General features: G+C 50.9%; 5 protein-coding genes across 6 annotated transcripts; 2 read left to right on the forward strand and 3 right to left on the reverse strand.

Annotated features, from left to right (window-relative positions):
- The first annotated feature begins 1167 nt into the window (after nucleotides 1-1167).
- Nucleotides 1168-8602, forward strand: LOC100901647 (uncharacterized). Its single transcript, XM_003746153.1, has 16 exons — nucleotides 1168-1360; nucleotides 1449-1625; nucleotides 1776-2348; nucleotides 2664-2753; nucleotides 2838-2939; nucleotides 3240-3404; nucleotides 3835-4012; nucleotides 4089-4203; nucleotides 4994-5081; nucleotides 6058-6134; nucleotides 6473-6619; nucleotides 7376-7498; nucleotides 7605-7747; nucleotides 7837-7972; nucleotides 8055-8097; nucleotides 8386-8602. Exons 1-16 carry the CDS (start codon nucleotides 1222-1224, stop codon nucleotides 8436-8438), a joined length of 2349 nt encoding a protein of 782 aa, XP_003746201.1. The 5' UTR covers nucleotides 1168-1221; the 3' UTR covers nucleotides 8439-8602.
- A 639-nt stretch (nucleotides 8603-9241) lies between these two features.
- sud1 (Prolyl 3-hydroxylase sud1) lies at nucleotides 9242-11816 on the reverse strand. Its single transcript, XM_003746154.2, has 2 exons — nucleotides 11735-11816; nucleotides 9242-10967 (listed from the first exon to the last, which is right to left on the reverse strand). Exon 2 carries the CDS (start codon nucleotides 10941-10943, stop codon nucleotides 9462-9464), a length of 1482 nt encoding a protein of 493 aa, XP_003746202.1. The 5' UTR covers nucleotides 10944-10967; nucleotides 11735-11816; the 3' UTR covers nucleotides 9242-9461.
- Nucleotides 11817-14923: 3107 nt separating this feature from the next.
- Nucleotides 14924-16557, forward strand: Fitm (acyl-coenzyme A diphosphatase Fitm). 2 transcript variants are annotated; one of them, XM_003746053.1, is made up of 2 exons: nucleotides 14924-15159; nucleotides 15363-16557. In XM_003746053.1, exon 2 carries the CDS (start codon nucleotides 15488-15490, stop codon nucleotides 16463-16465), a length of 978 nt encoding a protein of 325 aa, XP_003746101.1. In that variant the 5' UTR covers nucleotides 14924-15159; nucleotides 15363-15487; the 3' UTR covers nucleotides 16466-16557. The 2 variants fall into 2 exon arrangements, with proteins under 2 accessions (XP_003746101.1, XP_003746103.1); XM_003746055.2 differs by having other exon boundaries at nucleotides 15013-15198.
- A 224-nt stretch (nucleotides 16558-16781) lies between these two features.
- Nucleotides 16782-18877, reverse strand: NANS (N-acetylneuraminic acid synthase). Its single transcript, XM_003746155.1, has 6 exons — nucleotides 18793-18877; nucleotides 18441-18558; nucleotides 18114-18354; nucleotides 17381-17558; nucleotides 17141-17298; nucleotides 16782-17042 (listed from the first exon to the last, which is right to left on the reverse strand). The coding sequence occupies exons 1-6, from the start codon at nucleotides 18875-18877 to the stop codon at nucleotides 16782-16784; spliced, it is 1041 nt and encodes a 346-aa protein (XP_003746203.1).
- A 437-nt stretch (nucleotides 18878-19314) lies between these two features.
- On the reverse strand, nucleotides 19315-20881 carry LOC100899573 (sugar transporter ERD6-like 6). Its single transcript, XM_003746056.2, has one exon. The coding sequence runs from the start codon at nucleotides 20879-20881 to the stop codon at nucleotides 19490-19492; it is 1392 nt and encodes a 463-aa protein (XP_003746104.2). The 3' UTR covers nucleotides 19315-19489.
- Between the last annotated feature and the right edge of the window lie 479 nt (nucleotides 20882-21360).

Here is a 21360-nt window from a genome sequence, read left to right on the forward strand (position 1 = left end):
ATACCGATTGAGTTCTAGAGAACAACTCTAGAACACGACACGCGACTCCAATTATCAGAGCTGGTGAATCACGCACCATCAGCTCCGTATCGCTCCTCGAGATATTTGTATCGATGGCTCCGCGCGCCATCCCCGTCCTGGCTGTCAAGTGGAACTTCTTGAAATTATTCATTCCAGAACACTTACAAACGAGCTTCAAACAGCAGTTTCGATAGACTTCTGCTTAATCAGGCTTCGATCGATTCTCCGCAATCTACACCGAGAATCGCGAGTTTCCACAGTAATCGAGTACGCTGCAGCCGTAATTATACGGCATGAATGATACCTATGCATTTCTCGTTTTTTTCCGTGGTTAAGGGTGCGCATATTGACTCTCTCCCCTTCATTTCAAAGGACCGGAATCTGCCGAGTTGAGGGTCAGAGCAAAAGTTCAGCTCGGCGCCAGGCGATCGATGCAGAAGCGATAACATCATATCATTGGATTGACTCTCCCAGGACGAAGCAAAACTAGTACAGACATTCGTTCAGGTTAGAGCGAATGAATGCTTCGCCATCGAATGACACAAACATCTCGATCGTATCAAGGATATCAATCTAAGAAGGCCTGATCTGAGCCAAGACTGTGTTTCGAATCCGTTACCCTTTTCATCGCAATAAAATATGTTCGACTATTTTACGGTGCAATGCTACGATAAGCGGAAATCGATAGGCATCTCTGAAGACTCCTCTGGAGGTCCATCGCTTTCCGACTCAAGTTGTCCGTTCATCGGGGCCCGATTTCCAGGATCGCGTTTCGAGCCTCCGTAATCCAATACTCTAATCCTGAGATTTCCCCGACCGCGGGGAGTCGATTACGGGATCGATTCACATTTTCAAGTACTTCCAGTCTACCCTCGTCATCCAAGCCGGGAGGAAGAGAGAGAGTACTTTCCTGGATTGCAAGACCGATATTCCTAGATCCTGAACTTAGTTTTGGATCTTTAGCGATCGGTTTTGAAAACTCTGCAGTGACCACTCCCGATTTAGCATCTACTATAGTAAGTGTTTGTTGAACACTTTCTAACTGGGAAGAAGTGCTCCTCTTTCGCTCGGCGTAATGCGGCTTACAATTAGTCACCGTAGGAGACCTTTTGCCGGCGGAGGGGCTGAGCCGGAAAATGGCCTGGTGGACGGCATTCGAGCGTGTGTTGCCCGCAAGAATAGAACTTTCCGCGTTATGGGATGGAGGACCGTTTTATTTGGTTCGTGGTCCTCCATTGCGTCATGCTGGGCGGATTCTTCGAGTTCGGTGATTCGTCGTTTTTTGAAGGAGATCTTGAATCCCATTTCGTTTCCGCTCTCGGGGATTCCAAGGTTACAGGTGCGCTTCGCTTTCGGTGTCTCGTGATACAAAATCCCCTGCTGATTCTCCGCATGTGATCGATTGCAGTAATTATTATACATTCAAGATGAGCGTACCGTATACGATCTCGAAGCTTCTGGGTTCCTCGCATTAGAGCGCGACAGAGGGTCCGCGGCCGAGCCCGAGCTCGGGTCGGGAGACACCATACCGCGGGTTGAGCAGTCTGCCCAAAGCAGCTTGACGCCCCTCCCTCCGACCATATCGATCCCTCCATCAACGAAAGGTAGAAACCAATCTGTGGCGGGAGCCATCGTGGGACATAACTTTCGAGCAACATATATTAGTCAATGGGCGCTAGCCTGGCCTCGCCGGAGATCGTATCATGCCCAATGGAAGGCAACCATCTTGATTCTCAATTTTCTCCCAATCGAAGGGACAAAGAAAATACGTGAGCTCACCGTGAGGTTCGAATCTCCGACAACTTTCATCGTAAGGTGGCAGCAAACTTCGCGCTCGTCCTACAAAGTGACCATCAGTCAGCGTGACGACGATCAAACACTTCTCGAAGAGATCGGAACCTTCCGCTGGGGACTGAGACTCAACACAACTTCAGTTCCCTTGGAGTCCTTCAAAGAGTACATGGTCACTGTTTTCGAGCGCGAAACCGGAGTGGAAGCTACGATTCCGTTCTGGTCTCCTCCGGAGCCTCCGAGTGCTCCGGCTCTTCAGGTGATGCCGCAGCCCGGAAAACTGGTCATCACATGGGATACCCCGACAAAGAGCAATCGAGCACTTCTGGACTTTCGATTACGTATATGTGTCGAGCTCGGTCACGAAAAATGCAAGAACGTCACAGTTGGAAGTGGTATCCACGCCCTGACCGTTAGGACGACGCCAGTGGTTGAAACTTACACCGTGGAGTTGTGGGCGAGCCATCGGTTTGTTTTCGGTGATTTTTCTGTCGACTCCGATTCTCGGAATGTGACACGCACTTCATGTCGAGGCGGTGAGTCTCGTACGGATTATTTCTTGTTTATTCATATGTATGCCCAATCTTCCTTGGAGAGTGTCCTCCATCGATATGATCGTGAACGACGGACGATATTCTCCCAATGGATTATTGCACGAGCTCGGTTTGGTGCCTTTCTGAGGAAATTCACTTTATCCAATCGGGCCTCTTGAGCGGAGCATTCCCGATTCGAATCGATAACTCGAGCTTACAAAAACCCTGAGGGACCAGGAGATGGTCGATTGCGTCCTGAGCGAGCATAATGCCTTGAGAGAATCTGATTCGCCATTCTTCGATTGACTGCGACTTCAGATACACTGTCCGACTTGAGCCTCCATTTCAACCGGATCACACAAAAGGCGGAGTTCCTCTTTTCGAAAAGACACTTTTCTCACATATGTGGTGAGTCGACTGGGAACTGATGAATTTGATCCAAGCTAAGTGACAAGGGCCCTTTGCAAGCACCACACTCATACATATTTCTAGGTTTCGGAATTGTGGACAAACTGGAGATCGAATGGAGTGATCCGAGGGCCGCATTCACGTGCGCTTCCCCCCTCGAGCATTCAGAATGGATACCGTCATCTGGTAAGTACTCTTGACATCGCTCACGACTCGGGATGAACAATGCCCTGCGTGAATCCATGGTCCTGAAGTATTTCCGCTGGGATCGCTCATGAATGGGACTCTTCCTCGTGAGCTGCACTCTCCTCCCATGACGACGCCAAGGACATGGCGCTTGGCGAAAGTCGCGGCGTTAGTCTGGACACGTACATTTTGCGTACAGGCGCCGCGCCGCATGCCTCGCATTGCGCCAGAGAAGGTCGTAGTTTGCTGTGCTGCGGAGTTGGATTCAGTATTTGGATTGAGTTTTCTCGTGGCTCGCAGAAGAGGATCCCTTCACTTGTAACTTAGCGGATTGGGAAACGTTTCGCTGCTCTATTGGGATCCGAGAAAGTCAGCCCCATGAGTTCGGAGATCGACGGCTCGTGGTTAAAGCTGTAGACGCAGAAGGCCGCTGTGCATTCGCTGTCAGCAACACTGCGCTCATAGGTGAGTTATCATTCTGGAGAGGCGAATTTCGGGATCGTTCCCACGAGATACTCCGCTTCCGTCCCTTCCGTGACTCCCTCTGCACCCGAAGAGAGCGAGTTATCAGCAATATTCAAAGAATTAAAAGCGTCAAATCGGCGGGAGACTGACATCCGCTCTTGTGGTAAGCCGACGTCCCGACTGCGGCGATGCCGTCCAGGACCATTGCATGTCTCAGATGGTCTGTGGTGATGTCGCGTCGGTCCGGGAAGCGGAACGACGACACTTAACGCCGTCGATGTGGTTCGCCTGACACATGATTCGATCCTCATACTAATCCGATGTACGATAAGGTCTCTGGAATCTCCTCCCAGCCCGGACCGTTGCATTCGTCGCTAAGAATTTTCCGAATCCCATTTTTATGTCGAAAATCCCCCTCCATCCCTTCCAGTAGCGAGAGCCCGAGGTGAAGCATCGGCTCTTCCGTGGGTGATCTTCGGAGTCCTGGTCGCGATGACTACGCTCGGCATAGCCTACAAGAAGCGGGAACCGCTCTGGACATTCGCGACAGACCTCATAAGCAATTTCAGCCGACGGAGTCGCTGCCACAATGGTGTCGAGTTGCCTAGGTGAGTCATGTCGTGTGTTGACGCGGTTAGTCGCAACCTTGCTTAGAAATCACGCTGAGGTCGCACAATGTTTCAGAGTTTCGTATTTCAAAATTCGGAGTCCCGAGGAGGCTGCTCGATTCACTGAGGAATATTTCCAGAAAAAAAGAGACATGAATTACGCAATGTCCCTCGAATACGAACAAATTCAGGTTGGTAGCTCACTCTGATCACATTTAGGACTTAAAATGTACCGAAGATGCGGAACGGCGTTCTCGAAGGCTCGATGGAGCCTCGGAAGAAGCTCCCGAGGAATAATTTCACGTCGGCTGCAAGTTGCAAATGATATCGGTCCCCTGTTTGACAGCTCGTATTATGTCATTGCTCTCCTGGGCCTCGTGATGCAATCTTCGTGTTCAGAGCTTACGAAGCGCAGATTGTTGCACGCGGGCTGTTCCGTGGCAGCCTGACGAGAAGAGAAAAAATATTGCGTTGGCCCGGCCGGATTCTGAACTCGATCAGATCAGAACAGAAAATTGCCAAACCCGTATGACATCGGGCCGAGATGCTGAAGCAAGGGCTGCTGCATCCGAGGCATTTCGTACGACTACAGAATCTCTTTATTAAATGGGCGTCGTCTCACGGCGAATCCACTGCGATCCTTAGCAATCAGGTGGAAGAACGGAATTCTCCCCTCGTGTGCCGTTCACAGAACAGATAATTTATTTGAGCATCAAATTCATTGTTTTCTCCGGCGACAAGGGGGCTTCTAATTCTGTCCGAGTCTTTTGAGGAAGCGGATCAGGAGAAATCCTCGGGAAACCCTTCCTTGCGTTCAGCCGACCAAACGGAAACTAGACGGTTCCACGGAGGGGAACCACAGCGAAAAAGTCCCAGAGCTCCTCCCGGGACGTAATGGAGAAGATTATAATGATATTGGAGCACGTTATCGGCAACAAGTCAGATCGGCTCTCAAAGTACCAGATACTCCTTTTTCCGCAGCAAGACAGCGAGCGCTTGATGGCTGATCAAAGTTTTGGATTGCAACCCGAGCTGCGGCTCAAGAATCGCTACAAGAACATCATTCCATGTAAGTGGTTCTGCTCCCTTCCGATCTCCGAGTAGCTCTAGATCACGTGAGGCCACTCGACCATAATGAAAGTCAGAGATTAAGACCGGGAAGCCGTCGTCGTCATCGCACTACCGTCTGTCCGGCGACTGAGACGCCCACGCCCGGAACAAGTACCAATGATTTCTGAACGTCTCCATCTCCGGCTGCTGCTTCAGTCCGGCTGCGCTTGACAAACGATGCTCAAGCTCATCCAAAAAATCACGCATAACCGTGGGACGTTCGATGGGACATCCAAGTCTCTCTCAAATATTCTCCCGGAGGAGCGACATTTTTCTGCATCGACAGCACCGCGCTCAGGCACCGACCGTGCACGCCAATCGGTGACTCACTATGACGGCAGGCAGATTAGACCACAGGTGATGTTGGCTTGGTTACGAGCCCGGTAGGGAACTTTCGCTTCTGACCGGCAGAAATGTTCACTGTGCAACGTGTCACAGCGAAACAGTAATTAATGAACTCCGAGACCTTGGGAAACATGAAGAAACGGAAACTGATAAAGCGAATCGATCGATCGATCCAATGAACCATTTACGGAATCCGCGTGTCCTGCCGCTTTGAGCGATTTCTGAGGTTGAAGTTCACGGAACATTTCCACCATTCTTCCGAACCGGCACGCGACAAAGTTTCCGACGGCGATGTGACGGAGCCCCGAGGCTTCGCGGGCCGAAGCTCATTGTCCCATTGCCTTATTCAGACGGCATTCTCTTCGATAGATTGGAGCGAATATACTGTGGTTTCGAAAGAGGGTTTCCGCTGCGATTAGGTACTTGATTCTCGCATATTCAATACCTCCTGGGGGAATCTGACAGCTCGAAAGAAGTTTTCGAATCCATTGAATAAATTCGGTGGTCAATCTCGGAACACCGATTTCCATATAGCCGAGCCGCCACAAAAGGGATTCGGCAGTAACAGAATCGCTCCCCGGACATTTCAGTCAACAACAACCGAGTCGTACTTCAAGCTCAGAACGGTGAAGTGCTGTCCACGTACATCAATGCGTCACTAGTCAAGGTTCGTGAAATAGAGACGAAGGTTGAGACGTTCCGGGGAAAACCATGAATGCGCACTTGGGTTCCGAGAAATTCTTGAATCCCGGTGAGAAGTAACGAATTTCTCTACCGATTCGTCTACTGACTGAGTTCGCCTTCCGCAACTGCGAATAGCAATCCATATCTGGCGGCTGTGGTCTGACAACCGCAAATTTATGTGGATCCGTCAGCCGATGATCTCATAGTCCCGGCAGACCTCTGGCGACTCAGCGATTTGGAACGGCGACCGACGCCGTTTCGCAATTCTTGCCTAGAGTCTTTAGACAGTAACTCAGGCTAATTCTCTTCATTCCTTTGCAGGGTTTCGACGGGAGAGCGAAATGCATTGTGAGTCAAGGACCGAAGATGGAATCCCTAGAAGATTTTCTACGGATGCTCATCGAATACGACGTCAGTCTGATCGCATCGCTCTTGTCGACCATTGATATCGACGTTGACCAGGATAAGGTGGGTGTCCGCTCTACGGCGCAGTCATCTACTTTCCGGCGGCTTTCCGTTTTGTCCGTCTGAAATAACCGGGACTGCGATCGTGACCACACGTTCTCGGCGATTACGCGTGCGGATCAGAAAATATCCTCCCGATGACTGAATAGAAGCTCGAATGCTTGTCTGGGCTCGCTCATGACTCATTCATGAGGAGTCGTTAATCCTTTTTACCTGCGCCTGAGCCTCAGTTTATTTCGCTCGTATCGTCTCGCATTGGTATTCGGAAACGATGAAGAGCCCTCCGCCTCCTAGACTGGTCATCTCAAGTCAAGGAAGACAGTGATTTTGAGTTTTGGGGAACGACCGACGATTGGGACCGGAAATTATTCATCCATCGTGATGGCGAAAATTGAGCTGGGCAAACCGATTCTTCAGCGCGGAATGGATTGCAGCGTCGTGTAGCAGTCCAGTTGCTGCGTGTTGTCCACCGACGTCACCCCCGCCCACTTTTGCATGAGCTTCCTCTTCCATGACGTGTTTAGCCGTTTCGCTCGGACGACAAACAGTAGCGCCAGCGCAAGCCGCTTCATAATGTCATACCAATAAGTAAACATTCAAGCGGTGGGAGGTGGCGTGTTCGAGATTTTCCTCAGAATTTCCGAAGAGCAGCTTGTACGTGTTGGAGGGCTGGGGAGGAATCTATTAACTTGACAAAATGAATTCTCTCATGATGAAACAATCTCAATGGATTCAATCTCACATTGTGCACCTCTACAGCGCCAATGCAGTCGATACTGGCCAAGGGAAGTCGGAGCCTCCGAAGAATTCGGCAAATTCAGCGTCAAGCTCGAATCAGAGTCTCGATACGATTGTTTCTTACGGCGCAATCTTAAAATCTCGGTAAGGGATGCATCCTGTCAGAAGGGAAACTGACACCGCCGCTTTCTTATGATATATGTATAGGGTCGATCGTGAATACTATGAGAGGTCCGACGGTCATCCGCAGGGTCCTGGTGTCACTCATCGAGTCGCCCAGCTTCATTTCTTCCGCTGGCCGGATCACCAAACCCCCACCAAGTCCGAAGATCTCTTGACGTTTCTCTCAGTTTACCGGACATTGAAACGTGGAACTCCCGTTATCCATTGCAGGTGAGCTTGCGTGAACAAGTCGTTTTCACGAAATTCTTTTGATTAAATTGATTGTGAGGTCTAATGAACGTTCCTTCCTTTGATGTCAGTGCCGGCGTTGGTCGATCGGGCACATTGGTAGCCCTGGACTTCCTCATGGACCTTCTAGAGAAAGGCGAAAGACCCACGATCTCGCGCGTCGTCGCTCATCTGCGCACCCAAAGGGTTTCTATGATCCAAACTGAGGTTCGTTCCTTGTTCCCATGTACCTAGCTCTAGTGAACCATGCAGTTGAACGGGGTAAACACACCCGCTTCTTTTTCCCCAGGAGCAATACGTTTTCCTCTACGACTGTATCTACGCTGCCGTCAGTGAGTAGCCTTAATGCGATCGTTTTCACTGGATCATTCTCCTAATGGGCTCTTTCAATTATGCCAGTCCGGCCGCAGACCCTTCTCCCTGCCCCTCTCGTTGCCCCCGTATTATGGGAATTTCCGGGTGCCAGTACTTGTTGACGGAATCCTCTAGCCCCGATATCGATACGCTCCTTCGTCGATGCGTCGACCTCCCCGCCCTCACGAGAACTCCTGTCCCTGTCGGCTACCGGAATTCTGTCAAACGTGCGCCTCATAGGATTCACCGGGGGCATTCCTTTTCAGATGAGAAGTCTCAGACCAAATACCTAAATAACTATATGACTCACGCATTGTGAATTCCGTTGGATGATGCGGGATGTAAATATAATACCAGGCGAGCACACGGTTGATGTAAAGAACGCATTCCCGATCAATTACAACATATCCGTCAACATATATGTATACGACATCAAGCATATTTATGAATACGAGAAATATATAAACGGGCTTTTCCGATCACTATGTACATTTATTTGACAATCACATTTAGGAAGCGTGATGCCGGTTTCCGGATCGAAACCCCGGTGACGGGTATAACGGCCGCTCTCGTGGAGGAATCAATCATTCCAAACGTTTCACTCCACCAGCAGCTCCGTGTTTTCCACTTTCTTCCTTCGTCCGGACGGAGCTTGCGATTGCCCCTTTGTGTAGAGTCATCGAACCCGAGATTCCCGTCCTCCACGACAGTCGCATCTCTCCGGCGCCCGCGGAAAGCCTTACGACCGTGCGGACGAAAATCGAGGGCGAACAGTATGAGGACGCCGGACGTTTTGCGTTCTGATCTTCTATCCTCTAAATCATGCCCCTCGTGATATACCTCTCGACCCACACCAAGATATTCAGGGAATCACCTAGTGGCGCTGAATGTACGGGGTCGAGCTCGCCGCGGTCGGATACGTCAAGACGACCCAGGGTCTCCTCACCATCCAGAACCTTTCAAGGAGTCAGTCTTCCTCTTCCGAGCGCCCCTCCCCTCTTCACAGGGAATTACACAGTGCGCTCGGGAGCGCGTTCACAACCTGCTCTTTGCGATACTGAAAAGTTGATTACATAGCATGCTTTTCACATTGGCACTGCCGACAACGTGAAATGAGTTGACATCACATTGTTCGAGAATTTTCGCTGACAAACCGGAGTTAACTCAAAGCACTCAAAATAAAATAGATGATAATTTTCTCGCTCTCGTCATAAGGATAATCCTCTCACTGATAAGAATCTCCCTAGGTCGACTCTCCGTCGCCATCGGGAAAATTCCTCACAATCAACTCGACCGTGTTTAAATTAAGCATAGATGCGCCGGTCCAAGCTCGTCGGAATTTCTAGTGAGTAAAATTGATATGGACGTCCTGGAAGTGTCGATTCGAGGGATCGGTCACTTGGCCCATCTGGTGGTTGACGTGCTTCACAAACTTCAGCACCCCATCCTCTCGATACATCATGCACAACGAATTAGATTTAGGGATCACTGTGATTATCTCTTCATCGTCTGCTATGTAGGTGGTGAAGCCCCCATACTCGGTTCTCCATTGGTCGCAGTTGAAGAACAAGTTCACATCGAGCACGCATCGGGACAAATCTTGCATATCGTCGTGAACTAAGGTATAGGCTCCATGTCGCCAGTCTCGGATTTTGTATCGATGTTTCGGATCCGCTTCGTCTTCTTCTTGGTCATCGTCGCGTTCGATCTTGCCCATGGGATGCAAGGGCAGCCCGGTCATATTGGTCAGAATTAGGTACATCGCTTCGGAGCTCAGAACGGCCATGAGTTCCAAGACAACTTCAGGCATCGAATCCTCGCGCATCATGTACGTCCTCCGCCGGTTGGGAGGTCCGTTCTCAACCCATCCATTGTACTCCGTAAATGCTTCGCACACAGCTTGGTATCGATCCTCGTTGAGGAAAAAGTCCAGCTGAGTTTGACTGTCATCACAGAAACGCCTTTGAACCTCTGCTTCGAGCTGCTCGGACAGATATAGTGGGTTTATCCAAGCACGGAGAATCCTCTCTTCCACGTAACCGTAGGGTAACACAGGCAGCGGCGGCTCTTCGTAGTGAGGCGGCCGTTCGAAAGGAGGTCCGTTGAACCATCCGACGAGCGAATGGCGGATCTTGTCCTCGGTGATCACCTCGCTAACCTGATGGAAACTAAGCGGCGTAACTTCGAAGAAAACGAGCCGATTCCGCTTCGGCGGCAGCGATTTCTCGATCTGCGAAGGTTCGCCGGTTTTCGGATCCACGGCGAACAAATCCAGAGCTCCTCCATCGGCCTCGCACCACGTTGGCGACACCAGATAGTAGATATAGGCGATCCGACGGCCCTCCAACTCATCGTCGTGGCACAGAAGCACGTCGGTGTACGAGTACTTCGAATAGGACATGCTGATCTCACCGTTCAACGGGATGCCGGTGACTTTCTTCAGCCAAGGTAGGAGTTTCTCCCGGAACGCGGTCGTGATCCCGACAATGGCGGGCGTATCGCAGCTGAGCATGTCGGCACTCTGATGAAACTTGTACAGATCATTGTTTTTCGGATTGAGTTCGAGATCGAATAGTTCATCGGCGAGTTCATCGATGTAACTCGAGTCGGGCAAGAAGTTGTCTATGCTGCCGACTCGATACGGTGCTGTTGTGAATTGGAGATCTCCATCCTCGAGGGGCTTGTTTTCTTTATTGTGCTTTTGGAGCTTCGTCGTCAGTTCGCCGTCTTCTTGAATCAAGGGATTGATCTCGATGGGAGGAACATTCTGCAGTTTGGCTTTCTTCACGCCGTTTCGCGTACCTTTAGCACGCTTTGCACTCATCCTGACTACAGCTTATCATCTCCTCTGGAAAAATTATCTCGTTTTAGTACTGATCCATGTTCTGGTATTGGGTGTTATGGATAGCGGATATCGTTCGATTGCTCGGAACGATTATCATGAGAGGTTTCGCAACCTGATGAGATACCGTATCTTAGCGTTGTACTGCTCAGTCTCTTGGAATTTCAACCCAGCCCGAATTCAACTTCCTTGCTCCGCGATCCTCCGGACTGAATATTAACTCTGACAGCTGACGAACCCTGCGAACGGCAGGGCTCAGTGCGCCTCGGGACCCTGGTACGGCTGCGTGAATGAGCACGTACGGAGTCGCACCTCGTGCACCGTTTGAAAAGTCAGGATCGAAGATACGGTCCCCTTGAGCATTACTAATTGTGAGTCGGGAATGCTCTTCCCCGTTCCTCCTCGGTCAGTCTATGAAAGCCTCATTGATGCATTCGTGGGCTCCGGTCCTCGCTCGATCGCGAGCTACTTTTTTAGAGGACAATGCTAGCGTCCTGTGTCAGAACGAAAAGCTCAGAACAACTGAAGCGTATACGACCTTTCGACTCCTTCGGAGACCCTTCGGCGAAACCCCTTATGACAGAGCACTCACAGAGAATATTCCATGCGGCCGTGCGGTTTCCCTCCTGGTCCGCAGAATATTGGACGAATGAAACGCAGGGAAAGTCTCAAGGGGAACGAATTTTCTTCGTGCGAATCTGGCTCATCGTCCCATAAGGAACTTCGATAGATATTGTCAACGCTGCCAGGATTCGAATGCTTCCTGAACTCACCGTGTGACGCGATGAAGAATAGTATCTTGCGCCGTCAACGAGAACATAAACAAGCCGGTCGTCTCTCGCACATGCATCGGATAGCTACCGCCGGGTCAGTCGTCAGCTTAAGCAAGAGGGGCGGCCATTTTGGCAAATGGCGCTCAGAGCCAGCTCGGCGCGGTCTTTGAAACTCCGAGCATCGTTGCATTTCTCGATCATCTACGAGAATTACGTCCGAAAATCCTTGAGACGAAAAACCCGAGCATGGTCGGAGCTCTGTCCGCAGAGCCCTTACAACAAGTGAGCGATAGGACTTCTCGAGGTGAGAGGCCCGGGAATCATCGGACTTCTATCTGCAGTCGACGGAGCCCTCGCATGATCCGATGTCCCCGCTGACTCAAAGACCTGCTGGAACCGAGGCTCAAGCTATTCGTTCTGGAAAATGCGACGCAGGAAGATCAGACCGAGGACGCCCCCTCATCACGCTTAGCGAAGTCTCCGCACATTTCGGGGAAGTGCTCAGAACGAGAAACGAGAGACTTGACGACTTCGTGGAGTCCCGCCATCCTCTGTACGATACCCTCCGCACTTGGAGGATCTTCTTGGCTGAGATACCGAACCCAGAAATTCCGGCGGATTCAATCCGATGCGGACCCCTGACAATACTCAAATCGACCTCATTGATTACCCAGGGGGCGCTGACAGCCCGCGAGAACGGCGGTCCAATGAGTCAGGAGTGCCAACGAGGAATATGAATTTGCGTCGCGACGCGAGACGTGAGACCTCCACGACTCCGGAAGGCTCGAGAGGGGGACGCATTTTACGGTCAATCTTAATCTTAGGAGCGCTATCGATGGGATCGGAGACGCTACCAACTCTATTGATGTATCCGCGATTTCGCACGTGCCCACGAAGAGCGACAAACGCTTTCCACCCTGAGGGTGTCTGTCTACCCAATCGGTGCCGGAAGTACATAATTGCATTGCATAATTAATTGCATTATTGCATACTCGCCCGACCGAGTGAGCACGAAAATTATGTGGACACGGAGCAATGAACCGAGACCCCAGTACGCGTAAGTTACGTGCACGTACGAAACTTAGATACGAAGCGATTGTTCGGGATCCCGACTTGAGTGATTCACGTGATCCGTCTGGGCTCACGTCGAGACCGCTGTGTCAAGAGCGTGAAGGGTGTGACTCGCGCGGATGCATGTTTTCATTTGTTTTGAGCTCCTCGCGGGATGCATTCAATGAGAGCGTCCAATCGTATCAGCCAACGGTGAACGTTGCTTCCCAGATGTGCGGCGATAGGTGGTCACAAAGGAGACCAGTCTGATTATCGCATTTCGCATAGTGATGGCCCCGAGGCGACCACCTTCGAGAGACGTTGCGCGGGAGATGAAGGATTCCTGAAGGATATTCCCAGGTTTGTGGCAGCGTAGAATACAATCAAACTTCATCGACGCAATGGAACACATTGCGCCCTTGAGAAAGAGACAACCGAGCTGGGCGGCGGGTCGTGATGTCAGTAAGGTATGTGCGTCTCGAAATCACGTTCCTGCGAGCAAACGAATTAGAATCGAGAGCAGGAGGGAGCAGGGTGGAAATCTCACCGAATCGGTAGGTAGGTATAATCGGATCCGGTGGGCGCAAACGTACTCGTGCGAAGAGCAGGAAGGGTCGAGGTAGGTAGAGGCGGGTCAAAACGGAGAAGGATGGCTTTTGTATTGGGACTCGGTAGCCGTAGTCGAATCATGAACTATGAAAATTGTGTGGGATAAGCTTCTGTGTGTTTCATCGGGACCGCCGAGTTCTGATGACCGATCTGTGAGGCGAGAGCACGCTCTCCATCACAATTCCGCTATTACCTTTTCAACGTGGGGTTCCCCACCGGAAAAAAACGAGCTCCACTGTGAGAGTAGCCGCTCTGCCATGGAAACCCCTTCGTTGAGTCTCGTGGGAAAACGGCAGCCTAGGCCTCAACTTGTTTGGGAGATAAGTGGCATCTCCATGGTATCTTCAGATTCAGGATCGGTGGGCTTCAGCGTTCTGCAGCGTCACGATGAGCTAATGATTCGAAGCAACGGCGGCATCAGTGCCTGACTTAATCGTAAGTAACTCGTAGTCCGGGATTTTTTTCTGATTATCCCTGGCTGTGTCTTTCAAGTGCTTCACTTGTTTTTTCCCGAATCCGACCTGTTCGGTATAACTCTCGAAGGTTCCTTTCTCTGATGAGAATAGAACTCCGAGAATTCTCGGGTTTCTCATCCCTAGGATAATCAGAGCTGGTTCCCACAAGGGCTCTCTGTACTGAGGATGGGAATCCGAAAGGTTCTCGGGTTTTTCATTCCAGGTATCCTCGATGTGTTTGGATTCTTTTAAGAGAAGTAGTTAATATGATGGTCATTATTGAAGGTGATTATTATTGGTCATTATTATTCTTCATTATTAGAACATGTATTATTATAATTATTAAATTAATAATTATTTTACCATTCCATTTAGCGTTGTCGATAGTTTCTCAAAATTCGTCGGGCTAAGGATCGCTCGTTCGAGAGGGGGGAAAACGTCTCGATCCAGCTCTCCGACGGAAATCGAGTTTCCGCGAAGGTTGCCGTCTTCCTCGGTCGTTCGATGGTTCGTCTCGTACTTCGGGGCCAGAGGCTTGTTCGGCACCGAGACCAGATTTGGAAACGCGCGATGGAACCTTCCGTATCCGGAGACGATTTGGATGCTTCGGTCTTCCCGCCAACGCCATCGCCATCGCTTCGAGATACCCAAGAGCAGCCCGATTCTTCCCTTAGTGTCAGTCCCGTCCCGACGTCGCAGCTAGATCAAACGGCGTTGCTCTCGCATGCTGCCACCGACGTTGGCCCAGGAAATGCAAGGTTCCCGTTGATTACAAGAAACTCAACGGTTAAGTCGGGGAGGGATGTCGAGTCCCGACTTCCTTACTCCTGCGCCGCGGCAGAAGTCTGTCTCAATAAAAAGGCGGCCATTTTCGCCACGGGGTTCTTTCTTCCCGAGCCGTCGATTGTCCTGAGGGTTCTGTGCTGTGCATTACTACACCGATGATTTTCGGGTTTCACATCCCGATCATTCTGGCTGTGAGTTTCGAAAGCCGCGCAGCTGACTGTCAGCGCCCTCTACCAATATGGCCGCCTCTTTAGAGCCGGCAGCCCCCAGCAGGCAGCATGCAGACTTCGGCCGCATTCCGATGACTTGAGAGATTTACTCCGCGCCGATGCAGAGTCGACTGTTTTGGAGGAGATGATGACGTAGTGATCATCGGGATTCGTAAAAACAGATGTTCTCCGCCGGGGCAGACGACTTCCTCTTATTCACGGAAGAAAATCGACTCTCCCAGTCCCGGCTGATTTCCTCTACGCTTGCTTTCCTCCGCGGTACTAAAGCGAGGAACCACGAACTGTTCCGCAACCGGTGAGGAAACACGAGCCATCGCCATCACGGTGTTCTGAGGTGATTCCTGGGGTCAAGCTTCATTCGAGTTTCTGATATCCCCAGACTTTCGAGAGCTTGAAGTTTTAAAATCGGTCCTCCTCATCCCAAATCGAAGCCCGAATTGAGACACCATCGAGCAAGTCACTGGAGGAAAAAACAATAACGCCATGTTGTTTCCGCAGAGAATGTTGCGCTTGTGATATCGCTTTCGAGATTTGTGTCCGGCGTATGAAGCGCGCTCTTGATAGAGAGCGACCGAAACAAAGATCCTGAGCAGTTATCCGATGTGATCAGCGCTGACATCGGGATGTCTTCGGTGTCCTCGAACAAGGCTCGGCAACGCGGGACAGCGTCGTCGATGAAGTGGGACAGGTGCAGTCTGAACTCTCCCGCGGGCTCAACGGGTCGCAGACCTTTGCCGGAGCCAGCGAGCGTAGCCAACTTGTTACTGATGGCTGTGATTCACGTGTGCCGAAAAGCCGTCCTCATCGATCCCAAATACAAAATCGGAATATATCTCATATTCCTGTTTGTAGGCTCGGCCCTCGGCGACGCCGGCTTCCCCTATCCGAAGACCTATTTTTCGAATTCGCGAAATGTGCTAAACCAGTACTTCGTCAAACTCGGCTGGGGCTGGACGCTGAGTCTGACTTCAGCTTACATTTACCTGACCGCCAGCGTCTATTGCGCCGGTGATCGGACGCGAGTCGTCAATCATTTGCTTCGGATGATCGTCGCGACTGCTATTTGGTTTACCTGTACGAATTTATTCGTGTACGTTGAGAATCAGACGGCTTCCTGCTCGTCACCGAAGTTCAAAACGAGGCAGAACTGTATCATGAAAGGCCATCGTTGGCTGGGATTCGACATTTCCGGCCATTGTTTCATTTTGATATTCAGTCATTTAGTGATCAGCGAAGAACTCCGGAGTTTGGTGAATTGGGAGAGGATAGCCGACATCGTACGAAACGAACCATTCGACGCCGATAGCCCGATCAAAGATCTCGACGCCGATCAAAAGCTCGCGCTGAAAACTTATTACGATAAATACACGCCGTATATAAGAGGGTTGTTCATTCTCCTCACACTGCTCGCTATATTGTGGGATATGATGTTGGTAGCCACGGTTTTCTATTTTCATAACATGGTTCAAAAAGTGTTGGGTGGTATTTTTGCAATTGTACCATGGTACTTTATCTACAAGTTTTGGTATCCAAGTGGCGTTTTGCCGCCTTCACCAGGTGTCGGCTTGGTCAAATACTCAGAGGTATACAGGAGAGGTTGATGGGCGACGTATTCGGTTGTTCACAGTACTAATAAGACGATATATTTTGTGTACAAATAAATACGTCATAGGCTGGCGATTGGATTCCGGAAGATCCGACTTTTTTTCGTCCTGCGTTCGATTCGCGAGGGAACGAGCACTCCACGAATCTCTTTCAAGATAGCGGCTCAGGTACATAATCATGATTTTCCGAGGCTATTCACGGCAAGCCGTACTTTAGCTCATACATAGCTTCTCGTACCTGCGAACGGCTCGGGACCGGAAACTCCTCGACTCTTCTCTTGAGCTCCGGATCCCGGGCCGAAAATTCAGGGATCTAAGTCACGCAGTCGGCGACGATGGATTCGCCTTCCATGATGTCACGGGTCGCGATTCTTTTCAGAAGTGAGTCCTCCTCCAATGGATTCCAACCGTGCGGCTCAGCGACCTTGACTTGGAGATCGACTTCGGCGATTTTCGTCCCGCTCCTGATATTCCTGGAAGCTACTATACTCTTGCCGAGCTTGTCGAAACACGGTCGTTCACAATCCAGGAAAGTTTTCGCACTGCTCCCGAGACACTTTTCTAAGACGCGGATCTGGGACGGAAAAATAATTCTCTTGTTTCTAAGGCCTGGATGGGATTCATCTTTCTCGGAATGCATGTTCCCTGTCTCAATAATATGCCGATAATCACCTGCTCGATCATCGTCCTCATCTCGACCGGGTCGAGGGAACATTTGTGATCGCTCCCTTTGAGCGATTTGTCGAGCGTGAAGTGCCTCTCGATAATCTTCGCGCCTTTTGCAACTGCGCCCAACGTGGCAATGAAGCTTTCTTCGTGTCCAGAGAATCCTGCAAGCAGAGAGGAGTCTCAGAATAGCATTCGAGGAGAGGCGGCTCGAGCGGAATGTGTGAAGACTCAAATCCTACCAACCGATGACAGCTCTCGGAAATCGTTGCCGATATGCGTCGATGACGTTGAGATTCACCTGACTCGGTCGAGTGGGATAGGCCGATGTGCATTGTAGCATTCCGAAGGAGTTTGAAACCAGGGAATAAATGCGTTCAACGGTTTCCATGTTGCTCATGCCGGTCGAAATCACCAGCGGTATCTAGAATCATGAGCCAGCCTGTTGAATGCACGTTTATATACAGGGTGCGGCATCGTATATGTCCCGATTACGGATGCTTGTAATATTCGAGCCAGATGAGATATCGGAGGTCTGTTTGCGCCTAAATTCGAATATTCCCTTGCCATTTCACATGCGATAGGTGAGAATTTTGTGACCGGAAGCTCTGAGATTTCCAGAACGAAAAACTGGAAAAACTCGACTGAGCCTATGGAGCATAGGCCTAGGGCCTCCCTATGGAGCCGTTGGAAATCTCGTTGTTTCCCGCAGCTGGTGATTTCCACAGCGGCGAGCCATCGGAACCGCACCGATTCCATTTGAAATGGCGAGGGTTAATACAAATCATAGCGCGAACAGACCTTCGTTATCTTTTCAGGAAAAATTCTTACAAGCATTCGTAATCGGGACGATGCCGCACCCTGTATGTTCGTTACATGTCTATATCACATCGATTGGGCTTGATAGCGAAGAGCGGATCCCCCTTCAACCTTAGGAGAATACGACTCCGAGGCGAATCTGCTGGAACAGGCGACTCACCCCAGTTTTGGCCGCTTTCCCAATGAGACGCATGTTGTTCGAGTCTCCCGAACCAATCTTGATGAAAGGCACCTCTAGAGACTCGAGAAAATCCAGAGCAGTCTGGTCCATTGCGGAAGCTGTCATCTGGACTCCACAGTCGCGGGCTTTCTTCTGAAGCGCTCGATAGTCGTCTTCGGTGAGTTCGAGGAAAGCTTTGTGGGCTCCATAGGTGGAGCCGAAGGAATTCGGCGAGTCATAACTGGCGGAGGGAAACATGTCTGTGACGGCGAATCTGAGGGATAAGACAGCTTGAGCGCGTGCATAGGAGCTCCCGGTAAATCTCACCGTCTCGCCAAGACCGAAGGTGAATATTTTTCTCGAAGGGTCGATTTCTGGAACTTCACGCAATCGACACCGGCACGAGCCGCCTCCTCGATCATGAGCATCGCCGTCTGCAGGCAGCCTGGGGAGCGTGACGTAGGTAGAGCAGAACCACCATCATATCAAACATTTTTAGAGTCGAGAACTCTAAGAAATGGAGGTTAATTCCCGGGAGTTCGAAACGACCGAGCTTCATGCTGCTGAGGTGCCATCGCACGGGGAGAGAATCCGCTGTTCTCTTGGTAGGCCGCGCCGTCCTGGAGACGGCAAGTTCCCTCCGTTCATCTACTCTGACGAAACGAAAATCATTTCTCACCTTGATGATTTTGTCCTATCTCAGCAATGATGTAAACAGGCTGATCGACTCCAACGAGCCGACCGGCGAAATCGAGAACAGCCATTTTGAGTGAGTGCTCGCGCAGAAGTTCGAGGTAACACTTGTCCGAGTCGCTCGAGGTAGTTCAGAGCGGCTCTCGACGGGAGAGCCCCTCGGGAGAAAGGGAAGTCTCAGCCGCGCAGGGCATAGCGTTCGTTCCGCTGATAGACAAGGCCTCTCTCCGGTGGACTCGATGGCCTTCGGGAAATCCTCGTTTATTGTCGCCTGTGATACGGTCCTGTAAGCTCAGCTCCGCTCAACAAGGTGAGCTCTCAATAAAATATAGCCAGGGCGATGGGAGGAATGCGGCGCCGCTATCGGCGTGCACCGTGTGTTCTCACCGAGGACCAAGATGTGGATGCGCCCCCTCAGGCGGTAGTTCGGTTGAGTGAGAGATAGATAGCTCTATCACATGGGAGGCTGGATTTGCGGACCGTTGACCCCATGGGAACGAATCTTTCCGTGAAAATCTTCTTTATTCACACGTTTTGATGAAATACATATCGCGAATCACATATTCAACGAACCCTGTTTGGACTCGATGGCTACCGTCTACAGAGCCGGATATTGGTACGGTCTCACGCCGAAGTTCGTGCCGACTATTCGCCTCCGATCGATTTTGGCGGCTTTGCTCCGCTCAAGGGTTCGATCCATGAGACGAGTGCGACTCGGTGTCGTTCCCGACTTCATTGATGACCACGTCCCTCGAATCGCTCGGGCTCACGAATAATTTTTCGTAAAGATCCCGGAATCTCTTCTCCAGTTGTTCGATGGTCAAGCCCGAGGTCTCCGGGACGAACAAATATACGAAGACGAAACTGACGACTACGAAAATCGAAAAAACAAAGAAAGTGACCGGTCCGCCGGCCGCCTTGAGCAAAAGTGAGAAAGTTTCGGTGACGATAGTGTCGAAGATCCAGCTCGTCGTTGTAGATGCAGTAGTCGTGAAGGTTTTGGCTTTCGACGGACTCAACTCGTTCATCATGATCCAGGGCACAGGACCGTATCCGATCGAAAATCCGCCTATGAAAACAGACAGGCCCGTAATCAATCCTGCGGAGAATCTCTCCGCGCCGAGAAAGCCTAGCTTAACGGAACCCCAAGTCGCTCCGAGTATAATCAGACCCAGGAATTCGATGCTCGATGAGACGTAGAGCAAAGTTTTCCGCCCGACCACGTCATGCAGGAAAACGGCGACAATCGACATGGCTGTATGCGTTACACAGAACGCGATTATGATGCGTCCCGAAAGCTCATACTGGTAGAGTATCGCGACAACTCCGCTGACACCGGACAGTTGCTGCAAAACCATCAACCCCATGCTGATGGCCATGGGTACATGTACGCTCCGCGTTTTGACGCTGTTCGAGAATATCATCGCTCTTCGGGAAGTGAGAAGTTGAAGTTGTCGATCTGCGAAATCTGAGGGTCCATGCAACTTCGTCAGCGCGAACTGGATCGCTTCTTTAGGGCGATTCTTCTCGGCGAGCCACAAGGGGCTGGCGGGCGACAAGGCGAGCACGAGAGAGCTGAAGACGAAAGGAAGCACGCTGAGACACGTCAGAACGTGGAGATGGACGTTGGATCCGATCAGAAGACTCAGAGATAGTCCCACGGCGACAGCTGCTGGATGACCGGACACGATTTTGCCTCGAGTTTTGTAATGACTCACTTCGTGTAAATACGTTGGGGCCGTGTGACTGACGATTCCGCACGCGGCGCCCATGAAGACAACGCCGAGGTATAATGCCCAAAGCGACTCGAACTGCTTTGCCATAAGGAGGAGGATCATGGCGATCAAGGCCTCGAAAGCCCCCACCATGATTGTCTTGTTTCGTCCGATACTCTTGTTACAGACAGCGTTGGTCAGGGAGCCGATGATTCCTCCGATGGGCAGCAGTAGATGAAACCACGTTCCACTCAGATTCGGGAAGACTTTCCCCCACAAGTTCTTGGAGGAGTTCGGAAATCCCATGCACAGACCCTCACCGAACGAGGCCAGATAAGTTCCGAGCATGGCGAGCACCATGCCCGTGGGGGGCAGCGAGTTCTTCGAGACCATCTGCTCGTTTCTGTGTGTCCGTCACAGTACCAATCCGATTTTCAAGCTGACAGGGTTTCGACGGTTCGCGATTCGAACACTCAATGCGAGTTGCGTGCAGCTAGAATAGACTTATGCGCGTATCAGCTCTCGGCTTAAAATACAGAGATTATCGATGATGAGAGCGTCAAGGCGAGTGATTCCTAATGATTCCCGATGCTCCAGCGCCTAAATTCGTGTGAGGGGCTCGATCTAGATCTTGTTCCGGGGGTTGGGATATCTGTCTGAGGAGCGCGATGTGTATCGCGATGTGCTCTCGCCGTTTCCCCTCGGTCTCCAATAAGCAAAGCCAGGAAGTTCAGACAGCGGAATATCCTAATACTTGGGTAAGACTCCGAGTAAGGAGGTATGGAAGGTACCGTAGGCACTGAAAATGCCGCATCATTCCCGTCGATACCGTGGTCGCA

The sequence above is a fragment of the Galendromus occidentalis genome, unplaced genomic scaffold, assembly GCF_000255335.2.
Source record: "Galendromus occidentalis unplaced genomic scaffold, Mocc_1.1 scf7180000077488, whole genome shotgun sequence".
Classification (NCBI taxonomy): domain Eukaryota; kingdom Metazoa; phylum Arthropoda; class Arachnida; order Mesostigmata; family Phytoseiidae; genus Galendromus; species Galendromus occidentalis.

Excerpts from the sequence above, each read along its gene's own strand:
- Fitm (XM_003746053.1), top strand. The coding sequence starts at position 15,488 with ATGTCTTCGGTGTCCTCGAACAAGGCTCGGCAACGCGGGACAGCGTCG.
- LOC100901647 (XM_003746153.1), top strand. The coding sequence starts at position 1,222 with ATGGAGGACCGTTTTATTTGGTTCGTGGTCCTCCATTGCGTCATGCTG. Across the intron at positions 1,361-1,448 it reads CGGGGATTCCAAGGTTACAG|ATGAGCGTACCGTATACGAT; the intron begins GTGCGCTTCGCT and ends TATACATTCAAG. Across the intron at positions 2,940-3,239 it reads AGAATGGATACCGTCATCTG|AAGAGGATCCCTTCACTTGT; the intron begins GTAAGTACTCTT and ends CGTGGCTCGCAG.
- NANS (XM_003746155.1), bottom strand. The coding sequence starts at position 18,877 with ATGGCTGTTCTCGATTTCGCCGGTCGGCTCGTTGGAGTCGATCAGCCT. Across the intron at positions 18,355-18,440 it reads CCTTCGGTCTTGGCGAGACG|TTATGACTCGCCGAATTCCT; the intron begins GTGAGATTTACC and ends TCCCTCCGCCAG. Across the intron at positions 17,043-17,140 it reads TGAGGACGATGATCGAGCAG|ATCCGCGTCTTAGAAAAGTG; the intron begins GTGATTATCGGC and ends TTTCCGTCCCAG.
- sud1 (XM_003746154.2), bottom strand. The coding sequence starts at position 10,943 with ATGAGTGCAAAGCGTGCTAAAGGTACGCGAAACGGCGTGAAGAAAGCC.
- LOC100899573 (XM_003746056.2), bottom strand. The coding sequence starts at position 20,881 with ATGGTGCTCGCCATGCTCGGAACTTATCTGGCCTCGTTCGGTGAGGGT.